The following is a 14,265-nucleotide window of genomic DNA, read 5'->3' on the forward strand; positions in this document are numbered from 1 at the left end:
AAATGATGAACAGGCTTCTATTAAATTTTGAATAGTAAATCCACTTGCACAGAAGCCCAGCCCCTTACTTCCAGAATCAGTTCAGATAGATAATAAGCATTCATCTTTTTTTTTTCAAGAAGTGAAAGAGTTCCCAAACAAAAAGGAGATCAGAACTATTTAACTTCCTTCCATCCAAAAGAGGACAAAAACTTGCACTTGGCCAAAAATTCTTTCCATTTTAGTAGGTTTTCTCTATCTATAAATAGACTAAACATGTCTTCCGTTTTCACGTTAGACAGTTTCTGTCTTAAAGAGGTTTCCCATAATTGAAAAAGCATTAGTTATCCACTATACCAGTGGTTCTCTACCTTTTTGGAACCACGGCCCGGTGAATCAAATTGCTGTGAGTTTACGGCCCGGTCTGGAATAGTTTACTCGTTCAAAAGTTAATAATTAATAAACAACCAATTACATTTTGATTGTGAGCTGATTAATTAAAAACCCATTTAATCAATTAATTAATTAAACCCTTCTTTAATTGATTAATTAATTTAATCTATTTTAATTAATTAAAACCTGTTTATAATGAATTGAATTCATTATCTTCTTGCGGAGTGATGCAAAATTTTTTTTCCGGTAATGTATTAATAACGTGCAGAAGTCAAAACATAAACGAAGCGTTTCATCAGCAACTGCAGTAAACATCATCATTGCTTAAGCGCCGGAACCTGGGTACTGAGGCTGTTTGAGCGCCCCCAATATATTTTATGAGATGGCTGAGCCACCAATAATCAATATACAATGCAACGCTCCACTCACTCTCCTGCATAAGGGCTTGCGCCCGTATATACGGGACAAATGGCAACCTTCAGCCCCCCTCAACGTTTGCTTCATTTCGGCGCTTCTACCTCATTAAAAAATTCAATTGATCACAAATCAATCGAGACGTCTTAATATTCAATTCTACAGACTAATTTCGCATAGTGTGTAAAAATATGAAGTTTTCATTCATAGTGGGCAATAGAATTTTTTTGAGCTTACATCAACGCAGCACTTATTGATTAGCACTTTTTTAATAACTTAGTGTAAAATATATTTTACAATCGAACTTTGCATTTACTCTTAGCTAGAAAGAAGGTAATGATATAAAAAAATCGTCTATATTGTAACTCACCATAAAAGTCCGCTGAAGAGCAGAAAATTGTTCATTTTTGGGCGAAACACTTTTCGGTATATTCAGGATAGATGCTTATGTTAAATTGTGTAACTTGATAAATTACAAAACTTTGATCGCGATTTTTCTACTCTAAAACTTAAACCTCTCTCTATTTTTTAACAAAAATTGAGATTTGTGAACCTATCCACACTCTGGAAAGGAAATCATAACGAAAACTCTCGCAACGTAATTCACTGCGTTTTTGCAAAGAAAACAGTATTTGCGTTATCACCAGTAGTTATGTGCACCTTGATGACCGATTCAAAAACACACTATTTTCTGTATACAGATGGTGCTTCACTGATTAGTCTCTGAGATTTGCAAGGCATGTGTGAAATACTTCGTTCTTTTCTGAGAACACATACTAAATCGTAAAGAGGTTTTTACCACTGGCCATAAATAAACGGGTCCAATGGTCGATGGTGGTTTTCTATTGCCCAAATTTTCCTAATCACTCACAATTATTCCCCTTTGAAGTTATGCAGCTTGGCGAGTAGCACAGATGTTTTTCCAGTCTCCAAGGAACGTGGGATGCCGAGTTTTCTCATGGCATTATTGTTTGTCTTCAGGACATTTTCTGTGGTGCCGACAATGGCAAACCGTGGACACGCAAACGACAGGGTCATCTGGTTGTCAACAGAGAGAGCCCTGAAGCAGTAGGATATTTTCGGGGAAAGGGACGGAGAGTATGGAAAAACATTCCCCACCCCTGCTGTATTGTTTGGGTCTCATGAAGACGGATACACAAAAATACGAAAAGAAAAAAACACAATTAAAAATACTAGTTTCGAGGGGGAGGAAAGGACCAGAGACATGTTTCCTTTCCTTTGGGCCTTGCACCAAAACGAAGGATTTTCAGTGCGATAAGGGGAAGAGGAATCCTCCAAATTCTTATAATTTATAATTGTGGCTGGAAGCCTTTGATCTGGAACTCTAGGAGAGTTTTTCATCTTCCTTTGTATGATTTTTAGACTGAAAAACTAAAATAATATGTACCATAATAGTGAAATAAACCAATTAGTTATTCGTGAAAATACAATACTTTGAAAAATGAAAGGGTAATGAATATATTCTCGCGGCCCGGTACGATTGATGTCACGGCCCGGTGGTTGAGAAACACTGCACTAGACTATGTTTCTGTTCTATTCAAGACAATTTTCACTGCATAAACATTTGCAGATTTTGTTAATTTTTTTTACCAAATACAAATACAACGCCACAGCAGGCAAAATGCCCAACGAGGTGGCTGATATACAACAATATTCCAAAGGCCTGAATGACAACAATATTCCAAAGTTACAATAAAGGTGGAACCAGTGGCAGATCCAGGGAGGGGCGATCAATCAGATTTTGCAAGATCTTTTAAATAATAGGTGATGGGGCGATCGTCCCTCCCAAGAGCCTTCAAGCAAACATAGCTCCAGTTGCTTCACTTTTTTTTCTTTATTAATCCTTAATTTTTTTAAATTTATTTATTTTTTCCCCTTGCTAAAATTTGTGAACTCGAAGAAGTTTAACCTTGAGCTTTCTTCTGCTGGTAAGGTCGAAAGAATAAAGAGGTCATAGCTGGAGGAGGATCAATTGTATTCCCCACCAAGGTTCTACACGGATTCCATACAATTCGGCCGTCACATACTCACCCATACATACCCCCTAGCGTCTAAGGGCATGTGTAAATTTTTTGCGGGGGGGGGGGGGCAAATGTACACCCTTCAGTTTTCTTGGTAACACGCAACAAAGCACAAGCCATTAAATAAGATGAATCATCATTTTCTAGTCCTTGTTTTCCTTTTTTTTTTACTTCAGTCCTGAAACACGCCAGCTTGAGGTGTACCAAAAAATCGCCAGATCAAAAAAGCTATTTACGGTAAGTGAAAATTTTAAAGTTTTAAAATAAGTGGGTGTTAAGAAAATTAATTCTATTACTTTAGTTGCACATCTGTGGTTTTTCCAGGGAATGAAGTTGCATTCGTTTGCAGACTTACTGATAATGACATTAACAGGGCTCAGGACGAATCTTGTCATTTTTTGATTTTTCACGCTACAAAATCCCTATAGTGGGGCCTAAAAGTATGAAAAATCTCAGCAAACCCTCCTCCCCACAAAAAACCTAGCTTAAAAGCCCTGCTGCAGAATGTGAGCATTTGAACAAAAAAGTTCCAAAAACTGTCATAAAAGACATTGTAAGCAGAAAAACACTATAAACAGGAAATATTAATGAGTATTAGCGAAAGATGGGACCACAAAAATGAATCGTACTAAGTGGGAAAGCATCGAACTTATATTACTGGAGGGAGCATCCAGCCGCCGCGACGTTGTCTACATCTAATGCAAGGAAACCATGCGACTCGGTGAAAACAAACACAATCCCCCATAGAGATCAATGTTAAAATTGCTGATTTTAGCATAGAAATTCGGAAATTGAGTAAGGTTTTTCGCCGCATCAATAACTTTAAAAGTTGTATTCAATTCTCAATTTTTGAAATATTGAGTTCGCTTAAAGATATGAAGCCCAGAAAATTAAATATAAAATAATGAGCCAGACCCACTTTTGAGGTGGATATCCATGCAATAACATCAATTTCAACTTTTTATTTATATGTTCTCAAGCACGAAAATGAAAATTAATGTCTCCATATTGTCAGCTTTTATTAGTTTTTTTTCTTCAAATATTCAAGGATCGTCTATTAAACGAGGTTTCTGGTATCCGAGCTACCTCAGAATTCATTTTCTCTGATTGTCCGAGATCCTTATTTTATTCATATTATTTTGCCTAATTGTTATCAAAACATCACAAAGAGAAACGTTCAATATAGGGGTCTTCAATATTTTACGCTTGAGGGCCACATAAAAAATTTGTAGCGTTCCGCAGGCCACTCATTAACACATAGCATGGACACCCCCCAAAGACTATAACAAACTAAATGTTTCAAAATATTTTTAAAAATGTAAACATTCAATTCAATTAGTTTCAACAAATATTAATTTTGAATGATTTAAAAAACAATTCAAATTACAGTATCAAAAAATTCCTTTTTTTACTATATTAATACATTTCTATTACTTGAAAATGCTTTTGAAAGTTGGTAAATCTAAATTTTTCTCAGAGATTCCTTGTGCCTCCAATCAATCTCTGTGTGTCCCACCCCTCTGCCAAAGGTTGATCCTGCGTACACTCAGATACAACAAATTAAAATGTGACATGTACAAAAAAATTTATGATTTCATTATGTATCATCTTCGTTTTAAAAAATTAAACTGAATTGGGGTAAGACCAATTATTTTAGGTATTTTTTATATTGTATGAAACAGAATGAAAATGGATGATTTTTGTTTATACATGTATATGTTGAATTAATTACATACCAAATAAAAAAGAAGTCTTTGTTTACTTACATTATGAATGCGAGTGGATGTAATTCCTAAATAAATGTGAAACTTGACATTATTTTTTCTTGACTAAAGCTTCAATGTTAGGTAAAATTTGTGTTGTTGCTATTCGTAAAGTATTCTCCAAATGCTGATCAGTCGGACGTTTTCTAGTTTTTGATTTTGTATTCTTCATTCGAATAAACAACTGTTTACATATGTAAGTGATCCCTAATATAGAAGACATGAACAATGCATATTTGCGTATTTCTGTATACTTTTCTCTGGACACATACTTAGAATAAAAATCAATTAATAAAGGAATTTCAAAAAACTTGCATTTAACTGCAGAGTCACATTACAAATCTGCAAATTCTAATTGTAGCTCTGATGGAACACTTTTGATATTGACCGAGAATGGTTAGGAAAACATTTTCATAGAAATTTTGTTCTTGCGGAAGTCATAAAATCTGCTTCTGAATTTCATTCTCAGATTTGAAATGCACTGTGCATAATCGTCCGGTTTCCAAGTTGTAAATCTATTTGCCAACTCCAATAATTTAGGAAAATGTATGCAGTTTTTATTTTGCAATAATTGAGAATGTCAGTTATTGGAATTATTAATTGAGAATGTCAATTATTGGAATTATTAATTGAGAATGTCAATTATTGGAATTATTAATTGAGAATGTCAGTTATTGGAATTATTAATTGAGAATGTCAATTATTGGAATTATTAATTGAGAATGTCAATAATAGACAATAAGGGCTAATTTAGTTACGAATGCTATCACATTGTCATAAAGATTATGGATAAGTAGATCTTTTCCCAGTAAGCGGTAGTTTAGACCATTCAGATGACCAGTCATATCAACAAGAAATGCGAAATCTCTCACCCACTTTTTATCTTGAAACACTCCAATAAGTTTTTCTTTGCATTTCATGAAAGCATCAAACTTCCTGCTTTAAGGAAAACAGGCTCTGAAGCATCTTTTCCCGGCTCAACCAGCATACTTCTGTATAATAAATAATGTCACCATACTCAGCTTCCAAATCCTCTAAGAATTTTTGAATCTGTCTATGGTTAAGTCCTTTGGATCGAATGAAGTTAACCGCTTCCACTACAACAGAGATTACATGTTCAAAGTTGGAGAAAAACTTTTTGCACGAGATTTCTTGGCGTATGATGCAGTAGAAAGACATCATCTTCGTATTTCCACATTTTTCGGCATCTGACTTTATCAATGTGATTACCCCTGTCTTCTGACTGGTTATAGAGGGAGCACCATCTGTAGTTATTGCAAATATGTTGCCTAAGTCCAACTCACATCTGGCCAATGTCAGACTTCATGTGGAATCCGTAAGTACAATGACACTAGCTAACTCGTTAATAATTTTGAAGTTTTTGTCAATACCACAACTGAAAATGGCTGCTTCTGCAGCATCTGTTGTATGCGTCGATTCATCCATAGCTACTAAGTAAAACAAAAATTCCTCACATTTGGATTTGGAAGTCTTGAATACATCTGCTGACAGATCCTACACACATCTTGCTACTGTCACACCAGACAAACTAATGTTCGAAACAGCTTGAGCCTGTGATGGGCAAAGCACATCAACTGCATAATGAAGACATTCTTTAATGAATCCTCCATCAACAAAGGGCTTCCCACGTTCCACATTTTTTTCTGTTATTATATAACTAACACGAACACAATTTTCAGACTGTTCATTTCTTCCGAAGAATAATGACTGTTGATAGTTCAGCTTCAATTTCAGTTCATTGAGTTTTTCACTTTGAAAATACCCCTCCAATCCAAAATACTTCACACTATGCTTGGTATCGTAATGTCTCTTAATATTGTATTCTTTCATCATGGCTACACTCTCATTGCAAATGAGATAAACTGCTTTAGCCTTGTGTTTGACGAAAAAATAAAGGGATGACCACTTTTCTGGAAAAAAATCTCACTTTTTCTTCAACTTTCTTTTTTTTTGCTATCACGATTCACCACCATGCTCTCATTTAAAGACTAAAAGCCTTTTGATCAAAGGCTTCAAAGACCAAAAACACAAGTAAACTAACCGTACCAATATCATAGGTGGAGATCGACTTGGAAGGCTGGGGGGCAGGATGATGATGTCAATGTCAATTCATATATACATTAGATCTGTCCACTCCACTTTTGACGTTGGGGTCACGTTTTGTCACGCCCCCCCCCCCCATATCTCCGCCCATGACCAATATTGGACAAATCCCTTCTTCCAACCAATCAAGATGTATACATCTACCTGTTCCTTTCCCAACCATGCACCCTAGAAATACAATACCATGGAAATTCCATTCATTTCTGCTTTCTCTGATTCTCCCACTCAAGGAGGATAGGATTTACTCAAAGTTAGTTATGGTAAAGAAGTGTATGGTGTGGTTTTTTTTGCATTAAAGGCCTTATTAAGAAGCTAAATACTTTATACTGATCAGCCTGTCCTTGTTATAAGTCTATATGAAGCTGGTGGCTTTTTTTGTCAAAATCTTCTTTTTACCCTATTTTTGAATGATATTGCATCAATCAATCAAAATGTTTTGGTGGGCCTTCAGAATATCAATGGCAGGCCACGGGTTGAAGACCCCTAGTTTAATACTTTTGCAGGGATCAAAAAATTAAATTTATACTAAAAGTATCGACCTACTTTGACTTGAAAAGCTGGGAAAAAAGCATATTGTATACATACGAATGAATTTTTATTTGTGTGCATTGTTTCGTCCGGTTAACTGTTAGCCTTAATTTTTATTGAGCAAAGGAGAAGGAAGTAGCAAGTAGGATTCTAGGCAAGGCCGTCTCAAGCACATCATAGACCCCCTGGGCCAAGTGATTTTTCTGAGGCCCTAAATGGCAAATTCCCAAAAAGTTCAGATATTCTCATTTTTCTGAGGCCCCCGGGTCCATGCGTTAAGACAGCTGAAAGATAAACCACCCAGAAGGGGGCCTCTCTCCCCCGACGACGTTCCAGGAAGAGGCCAACCATACTCTTTAGTTTTAGTTTCAGTTCCTCTCTTTTTTTATATATCTTGCAAAGTGGCAAGATCATTAACTTTTGGAATAAATCCACATATTTTATTTTCAGATAGAGCTTCTAAGATGCATGAAAAATTGTTTTGCATATTCCTTATTTCCAAACTATACACCGTGTGCATACTTGGAGCAGTCTCCTTCCCCCCAAACAAACTGTGAACTATGGTTTGTTTTGATGCCCATTGCAACTTCAAGCTATCAATGACCCTCTGAGTAATATAAGAGCGCTGAGACCCAGAGTCTAATAGTGCTCTGACTAATATATCTTTGTCATTGTAACAAATTTTCACTGCAAGAGTTTGCAAATCGACATTCTCTGTTAAGGAGTGATTGGATAATGCAGCGGTGTTTAATACACTGTTAGAATTATCCAAGCTAACATTATTAGTATCTTCATTTGGACACATAATCTCTAAATGGGATTTATCACACTTTAAGCATTTAACTTTAATCTTACAGTTGCGAGATAAATGTCCCACTTTCAAACAACGAAAACATGCTCGATTTTTGACAAGTATATTTTTCCGTTCACTAAGTGTCATTTTTTTAACCTTGAGACACTCTGCCGACTTATGGTTTTTCATGCAAAATATACAAGTAAAATTTTGCTTACCCCCGTTATCAGAATTAGCGTTAACTAACGCAGCAATGGTGGGTGGTTGGGGTTCCTGTTTCTGTGACACACACATTTTCTGCACACCCAGTCCTGTGCGAGCTAGAGCAATCATCTCTTCACTTCTAACTTCACTTTGAAGAAACTGCATCAGTTTATTTAGTGAGCACACACTACCACTTTCCAATGCATCTTCACTAGAGCGGTTTCTTTCCCATGCTCGGAGAATAGATTCGGGTAGACACGATTCTACGAGTAGCTCCAGAAAATCAGCAAACTTCTCCTTCATTTTTCCTAAACTTTCCAATGCCATCAATTTGCTTTCCAAGTTGTCGTAAAGCTCTGCAAGATCTGTCTTGTTTCTTCCTGAAGTTGCATTCCTCGTGACCATTTGAAGAAGGTCTCTGACGTATATTTGGACCAACAAACCGTCCCTTCCAAATCTGTCCTTCAACTTCGAAATAGCTTTTGCATAATTCTCTTGGTCGGTGGAAAGCTCTGTACAAGGCATGCAGCTTTTGACTCCGGAACAACAGCTTGTAGCAAATACTGGAATTTATCTTCTTCTGCGATGTCATCATCTTCGTGAATTTTTACGAATTGAGACCAAATCGCCAAGTAATCTCTAGGATCACCACCGAATGTTTTCAACACAAGTTTTGGAAGCTTAAACTTTCATTTCTGAGAAGTTGACTGACTCCCAATGGAATCCGCGTTTTTCAATTCTTTTTCTATAATACTGCTTATCAGCAAGAATTTATCACGATATTCCTCTGCCAGTTCGAAAACATTTTCGAATTCGGATGTATCCTCTGCTGACAACAATATTTCCGCAATTTGTGCTTGCACCGTCTCCAAGCGGTTAAACTTATCGGTCAATAATTTCAATGAAGCTTCATGATTCACTTGCTTGGAATCATCTGCCAAAGCCGCTTCGATACTCGTACAGCATCTCGTGAATGAAGCACGAAGACTGCACGTGAAACACGAGCTGCTTTCAAAGATTCGATTTCAAGATTCCATATTAAGAACACGTATCCTATTGTCCTGCAGTGGACGCCACTATGATAGAGGTTTCTTTCAATAGGAAGAAGATTCTCAATAAGGAAAGTATTGAATCATATAACAATTAACTGATATTTAATTCATCTATGTAAGGAGGATGTTTCTGCATGACCGTCCTCGTCTACAACAAGCACACACATAAACGTATAAACAGACAGAGAAAAAGGAGAAAAAAAAGAGAGGAACTGAAACTAAAACTAAAGAGTGTGGGTGGCCTCTTCCTGGAATGTCGTCGGGGGAGAGAGGCCCCTTCTGGGTGGTTTATCTTTCAACAGCACTGATTCTAGGAACATCTTCAAATGATAATTCTTCACATGCTTTTAATATTCTGCTCTCTTTTCATATGCAAAGTTTTCATTTATTTGTACAATTGCGCTATATACTGTGTTAATATAATTTTTTTTATCTGGTAATGTGCATCAGAATTCCTTACAAAGTTTCTAAATATAACACATATTATTCAGTCTTCACCTCAAACTTTTTTCGTATGGTAATTTTTATGAGGGTAGCTGGCACATATGTTCAAATTTATTGTCAAAAACAGCTAATTCATTAGTTGCAACACAAGTTGTTGCAAAGCAATTTTCTAAATAAGTGTGTTGCTTATTGAAAATATATAATTTTTATAAATATAAATTTTAATTTAGTTTTAATTTTTAACTACCTTCAATTTTTAATTAATTTTAATTAAAAATTAATTTTAATGTTTAATTTCATTTTTAAATTAATTTTAATGTTTAATTTCATTTTTAAATTAATTTTAATGTTTAATTTCATTTTTAAATTAATTTAAAGTTTTAAATAATTTTAATTCTTCAGCCACCTCGTTGGGCATTTTGCCTGTTGTGGCGTTGTATTTATATATTTATATTTTAAGTACGTTTGGCACCTGCGGACACTAGGTTGGGCTGTGTCTAGGTCAATTTGTCGCGATCAACTTGTCGGGAACAATTCGTCGCATTCAATTTGTCGCAGCGTCAATTCGTCGTGCTACAAACTCGTTGCGGTACAAATTTGTCGCAGACTCATTTTGTCGTGGTACAAATTTGTTGCAGGTTCATTTCGTCGCAGTACAAATTTGTCGTAGGTTCACTTCGTCACGGTACAAATTGGTCGCAGGCTCATTTCGTCGCAGACTCATTTCATCGCTGTATTGTCAATTCGTCGCGACAAATTTGAATTGCTTTAAAATTCATATGTTTGTTGTGATCTTATAAATAGGGTAGTTGCTTTAGGCGTAAAAAATGGATCTAATTTTTTTTTCTCATTTATTGGAAATGTTCCCTTTTCCCATCTCTGTTTTAATTTTTAACAAATGAAGGAAAGTATTCATTGAAGTCATCGAGGGACATTGGAACGTACACCAAGATAATAAATTGGGATCCAATAAATTTTTAAAATTTAATTTCCACCGTATAAGCCACATTTCCCACTTTTTGTCGGGATTTCCATTTCTCGCAGTGAGGGGTGTTAGGAGCTGACCCAAATAATAAATTAGGATCAAATAAATTTTGAAAATTTAGTTTCCATCGTGTAGGCCACGCTTCCCGCTTTCTGCAGGGATTTCCTTTTCTTTCAGCGAGGAAGTTGGGGAATGCAATGTGCCCCCCCCCCAGCACGATTTCCGTAATTCACTATTAAATGTATCCATGCAGAGAATATATCTTTAAGGAATTTTTTATGACAATGTATCTAAGTTTTATGTGTAACAGCTGCGAAAAGTATTATTTTCAAATTATTTTTTTACAATGCAGTGTACATTTCAAATCACTTTGTATTATCACATCGAAATAATATTCAAACACTCCGACCATAGCCACCAGAACTGGGGGCTGATGCCATTTGAAACCTCCCCCCCCAACTCCAATAACTCATGAATATACAATGCAATGCACCATTTCGCCGCCTGAGTACAGGTTTGAGTCCCTCATAAACGGAATGAATGACGATTTTCAGCCCCCCCCCCAGTACCAAAAGCTTAGACGCTAATGAAAACTATGTGAAAATATTCAAACAAGCCAGCCAAAGATATGCGACTGATTATAAACATAAGATTAATGGTTATATTATATCTATGCTACTGACCCATAGTCATCTTTCTTATTGGTGATTACATTGCCTTTGTCGGTGCTCATCCTGTGGGCATTATGAAAACTTCATCGAATCGTCATTCATAAGCACTGTACATTTCCACCCTTGATCTGCGCCCAACTCCCTTCGCTGTGAGAAATAAAAATCCCAACAAAAGCGGGAAGTGCGGCTTATACAGTGAAAATTAAATATTAATTTAATTGAATTATTAATTAATTAAATATTTCAGGTTCTTATGGAGATACTGTAATGGTAAATGTTGGTGACTCTCGAAGGAGGGGGGGGAAGAAACTCTCTAGCCCATGGGGCAGATAGAAATTTACCATTAAAGATAAGCTCACTGTAATTTGGGGAATATCATGCGAACCGAAATTTTTCCACGTGATATTGAAATTTTTTCACAGCAAAAATCAATTATTTAACATTTCAAATTTTTATAACTGAAATTTTCAAATGTAATTAAACTTTTATATGCAGTTAAATTTGTAAATGTAATTGATATTGTAATTTTTATTTCAATGACCTTTCTGCATTGGCAAAAATTAATTATTTTCAGTTAACTGCGTGTACACTTTTGTTCATGTGTTTATTTCACGTGTCAGACAAAAACCTACATACAAGGTCGCGTGGAACATGTACAGTGAAGAATCGACGGTTCGACGAATTGATTCTGCACTGTAATATATAAATTGACGTCACGACGAATTGACACGGCAGCGAACTTGTACAGCTACGAAGTGGAGCTGCGATGAATTTGTATCGCGACGAATTGGAGCTGCGACAAATTTGTACCGCGACGAATTGACACTGCTACAAATTTGCATTGCGACGAATTGACACTGCGACAAATTTGTATCGCGACAAGTTGAGTGCGACAAATTGACCGGCTACGGGTTGGGCTTCACCGATGGGCACCTTCACTGTAAAAAATCGCCTTCCCCAACACATCACCCTGGATCTGCGCCTGGATGGAACTGACAATAAGCACATATATTGGATTATAATTTTGCATTACTTATTTATAAGATAATTGGGACCATAAGGGTATATAAGAACAACAGTCTTTTTTTAAGTTCACAATAAAAAAAAATGAAAAATTGCAGATTTCTTAACATGTTGTACTAAAATAGAAGTGCTCAATTTTTTTGATACTGTGGGTCATATATTGTAAAGGGCATAGGACAATTTAGCCTCTTAAAAATCCCCTTAGCTAAGATACATGTGGTCAACTAGTCACAATTCTTATTTGTCACACCATAATATTTTCCATCACTGCAATAATTCTGTGACATTTATAAATTTTGCTTAAATTCAAGGGACTGGACATTTTTCTATAAAAATTATGTAATTCTGAATCCAAACAAGTTGGGGTATTTGTATACTGTGTGTGTCACAAACTTCTGTTGTGCTTTTTATGACTGCATAAAACAATTATTTCAAGTAAGGATATGACAAATTTTTAAACTTTTTATTAGTTTTGTTTATTTCACATTATATGTTTTATTATATGTTGCATTAATTTTTTCATGGAATTTGCTATAATATTTTTTTTCTTTTTGGTCTGTTGGCTTATCTCAAATTATCCTTCTTTCCAGACTATGCAGAATTTGTATTTTTGGGACTTTTCATCTGTGAAATGTTTATTAAAATCTATGCCCTCGGGCCTCGCCTATACTTTGAATCTGCCTTCAATAGATTTGATTGTGTTGTGAGTATGTTTTAACCATAAATGAGTATAACTTAATGTATTTTAAAACTGCTCAATTAAAAACAGAAAGAGTAGGAGAAAATATCATATTTTACATTATTTGACAATGGCAAGGATTTCTAAAATCAGTCTTGCCCATGATTGAGTATTTACAGTATATCCACTATCATTTATTTTTAATGTCACCCAAGTAATACAAATCAGCACAAAATAATAAAATTCATTTTATAGTCATAGCACATTCAATTTCTTATATTAATATTATCCAGTAGAATAGAGTTCATAAGTCATTGTCTACAAAACAAAAAAGTATAGGAATTCATTGTCCACAAGCTCTATCATTGATTTACTTTTAAACATTTAATAAGTAATATAATAAGTAATGTTTCTTGAGTATTTACATACATATAAAATTCTGAATTAAAAATCTTGTTAACATGAAATTATTTCAGATTTCATACAAAGATTCATATGCAATTTGTTACTTTTATTGTGTCATTTTATGAAAATGTGTAATTTAACATTTGATCATGATAGAAGAGTAACATAAAAACAAATTTAATGTGTTTTAAGGTTATATGTGGAAGTATATTCGAAGTTGTCTGGTCCAGTTACCGAGAAGGATCATTTGGTCTTTCCGTGCTTAGAGCACTCCGCCTACTCAGGATATTTAAAGTCACAAAGTAAGACATAAATTTGAAATACTTGGTCAATTAGAAAAATATTACAATTTGTTCATTATTTTTCAATTTCCATAGTGTAAAACTCATTGAGCTTCAAGTTTTAAATAATTCTGTCACATTTTTAAACATTTCTATGGCCAAAAATTTTACTCCATATGTATTGATTACTAAATTTCTTTTGCTGAATTCAGAAAAAGCAATGAAGCTCTGTTTTTTTCATATCATCTATAGAAGTTAGAATCCACAACTCTCACCTGATCACAAATTTTATACAGAAAAATTATTATTGATGGATTTATGATTTACACCGTAATATTCAGCATACACTCAAATATTTAAACCATTTAGATCACTAAGAAATAGTCTTTGTTTAAACGTAGATTTATATTATGGTAGTTATTAGGCAGTCATGATTATATATATTTGAATGCAAATATAAGTCTACAACAGGTAACAAGGTGGCT

General features: G+C 34.9%; 1 protein-coding gene across 1 annotated transcript in view; it reads left to right on the top strand.

Annotated features, from left to right (window-relative positions):
• The window catches only part of LOC149065463 (voltage-dependent calcium channel type A subunit alpha-1-like), a 426,448-nt gene that overhangs the window by 129,925 nt on the left and 282,258 nt on the right, over positions 1-14,265 (top strand). The window contains exons 13-14 of the mRNA XM_089253992.1: positions 13,006-13,118; positions 13,692-13,801. Coding sequence (XP_089110118.1) covers positions 13,006-13,118; positions 13,692-13,801 — 223 coding nt within the window. The remainder of the gene's footprint in view (positions 1-13,005; positions 13,119-13,691; positions 13,802-14,265) is intronic.

The sequence above is a fragment of the Pholcus phalangioides genome, unplaced genomic scaffold (assembly GCF_987345545.1).
Source record: "Pholcus phalangioides strain wild (caught in Gottingen) unplaced genomic scaffold, Ppha-v1.0 ptg000039l_1, whole genome shotgun sequence".
NCBI classification, from domain to species: Eukaryota; Metazoa; Arthropoda; class Arachnida; order Araneae; family Pholcidae; genus Pholcus; species Pholcus phalangioides.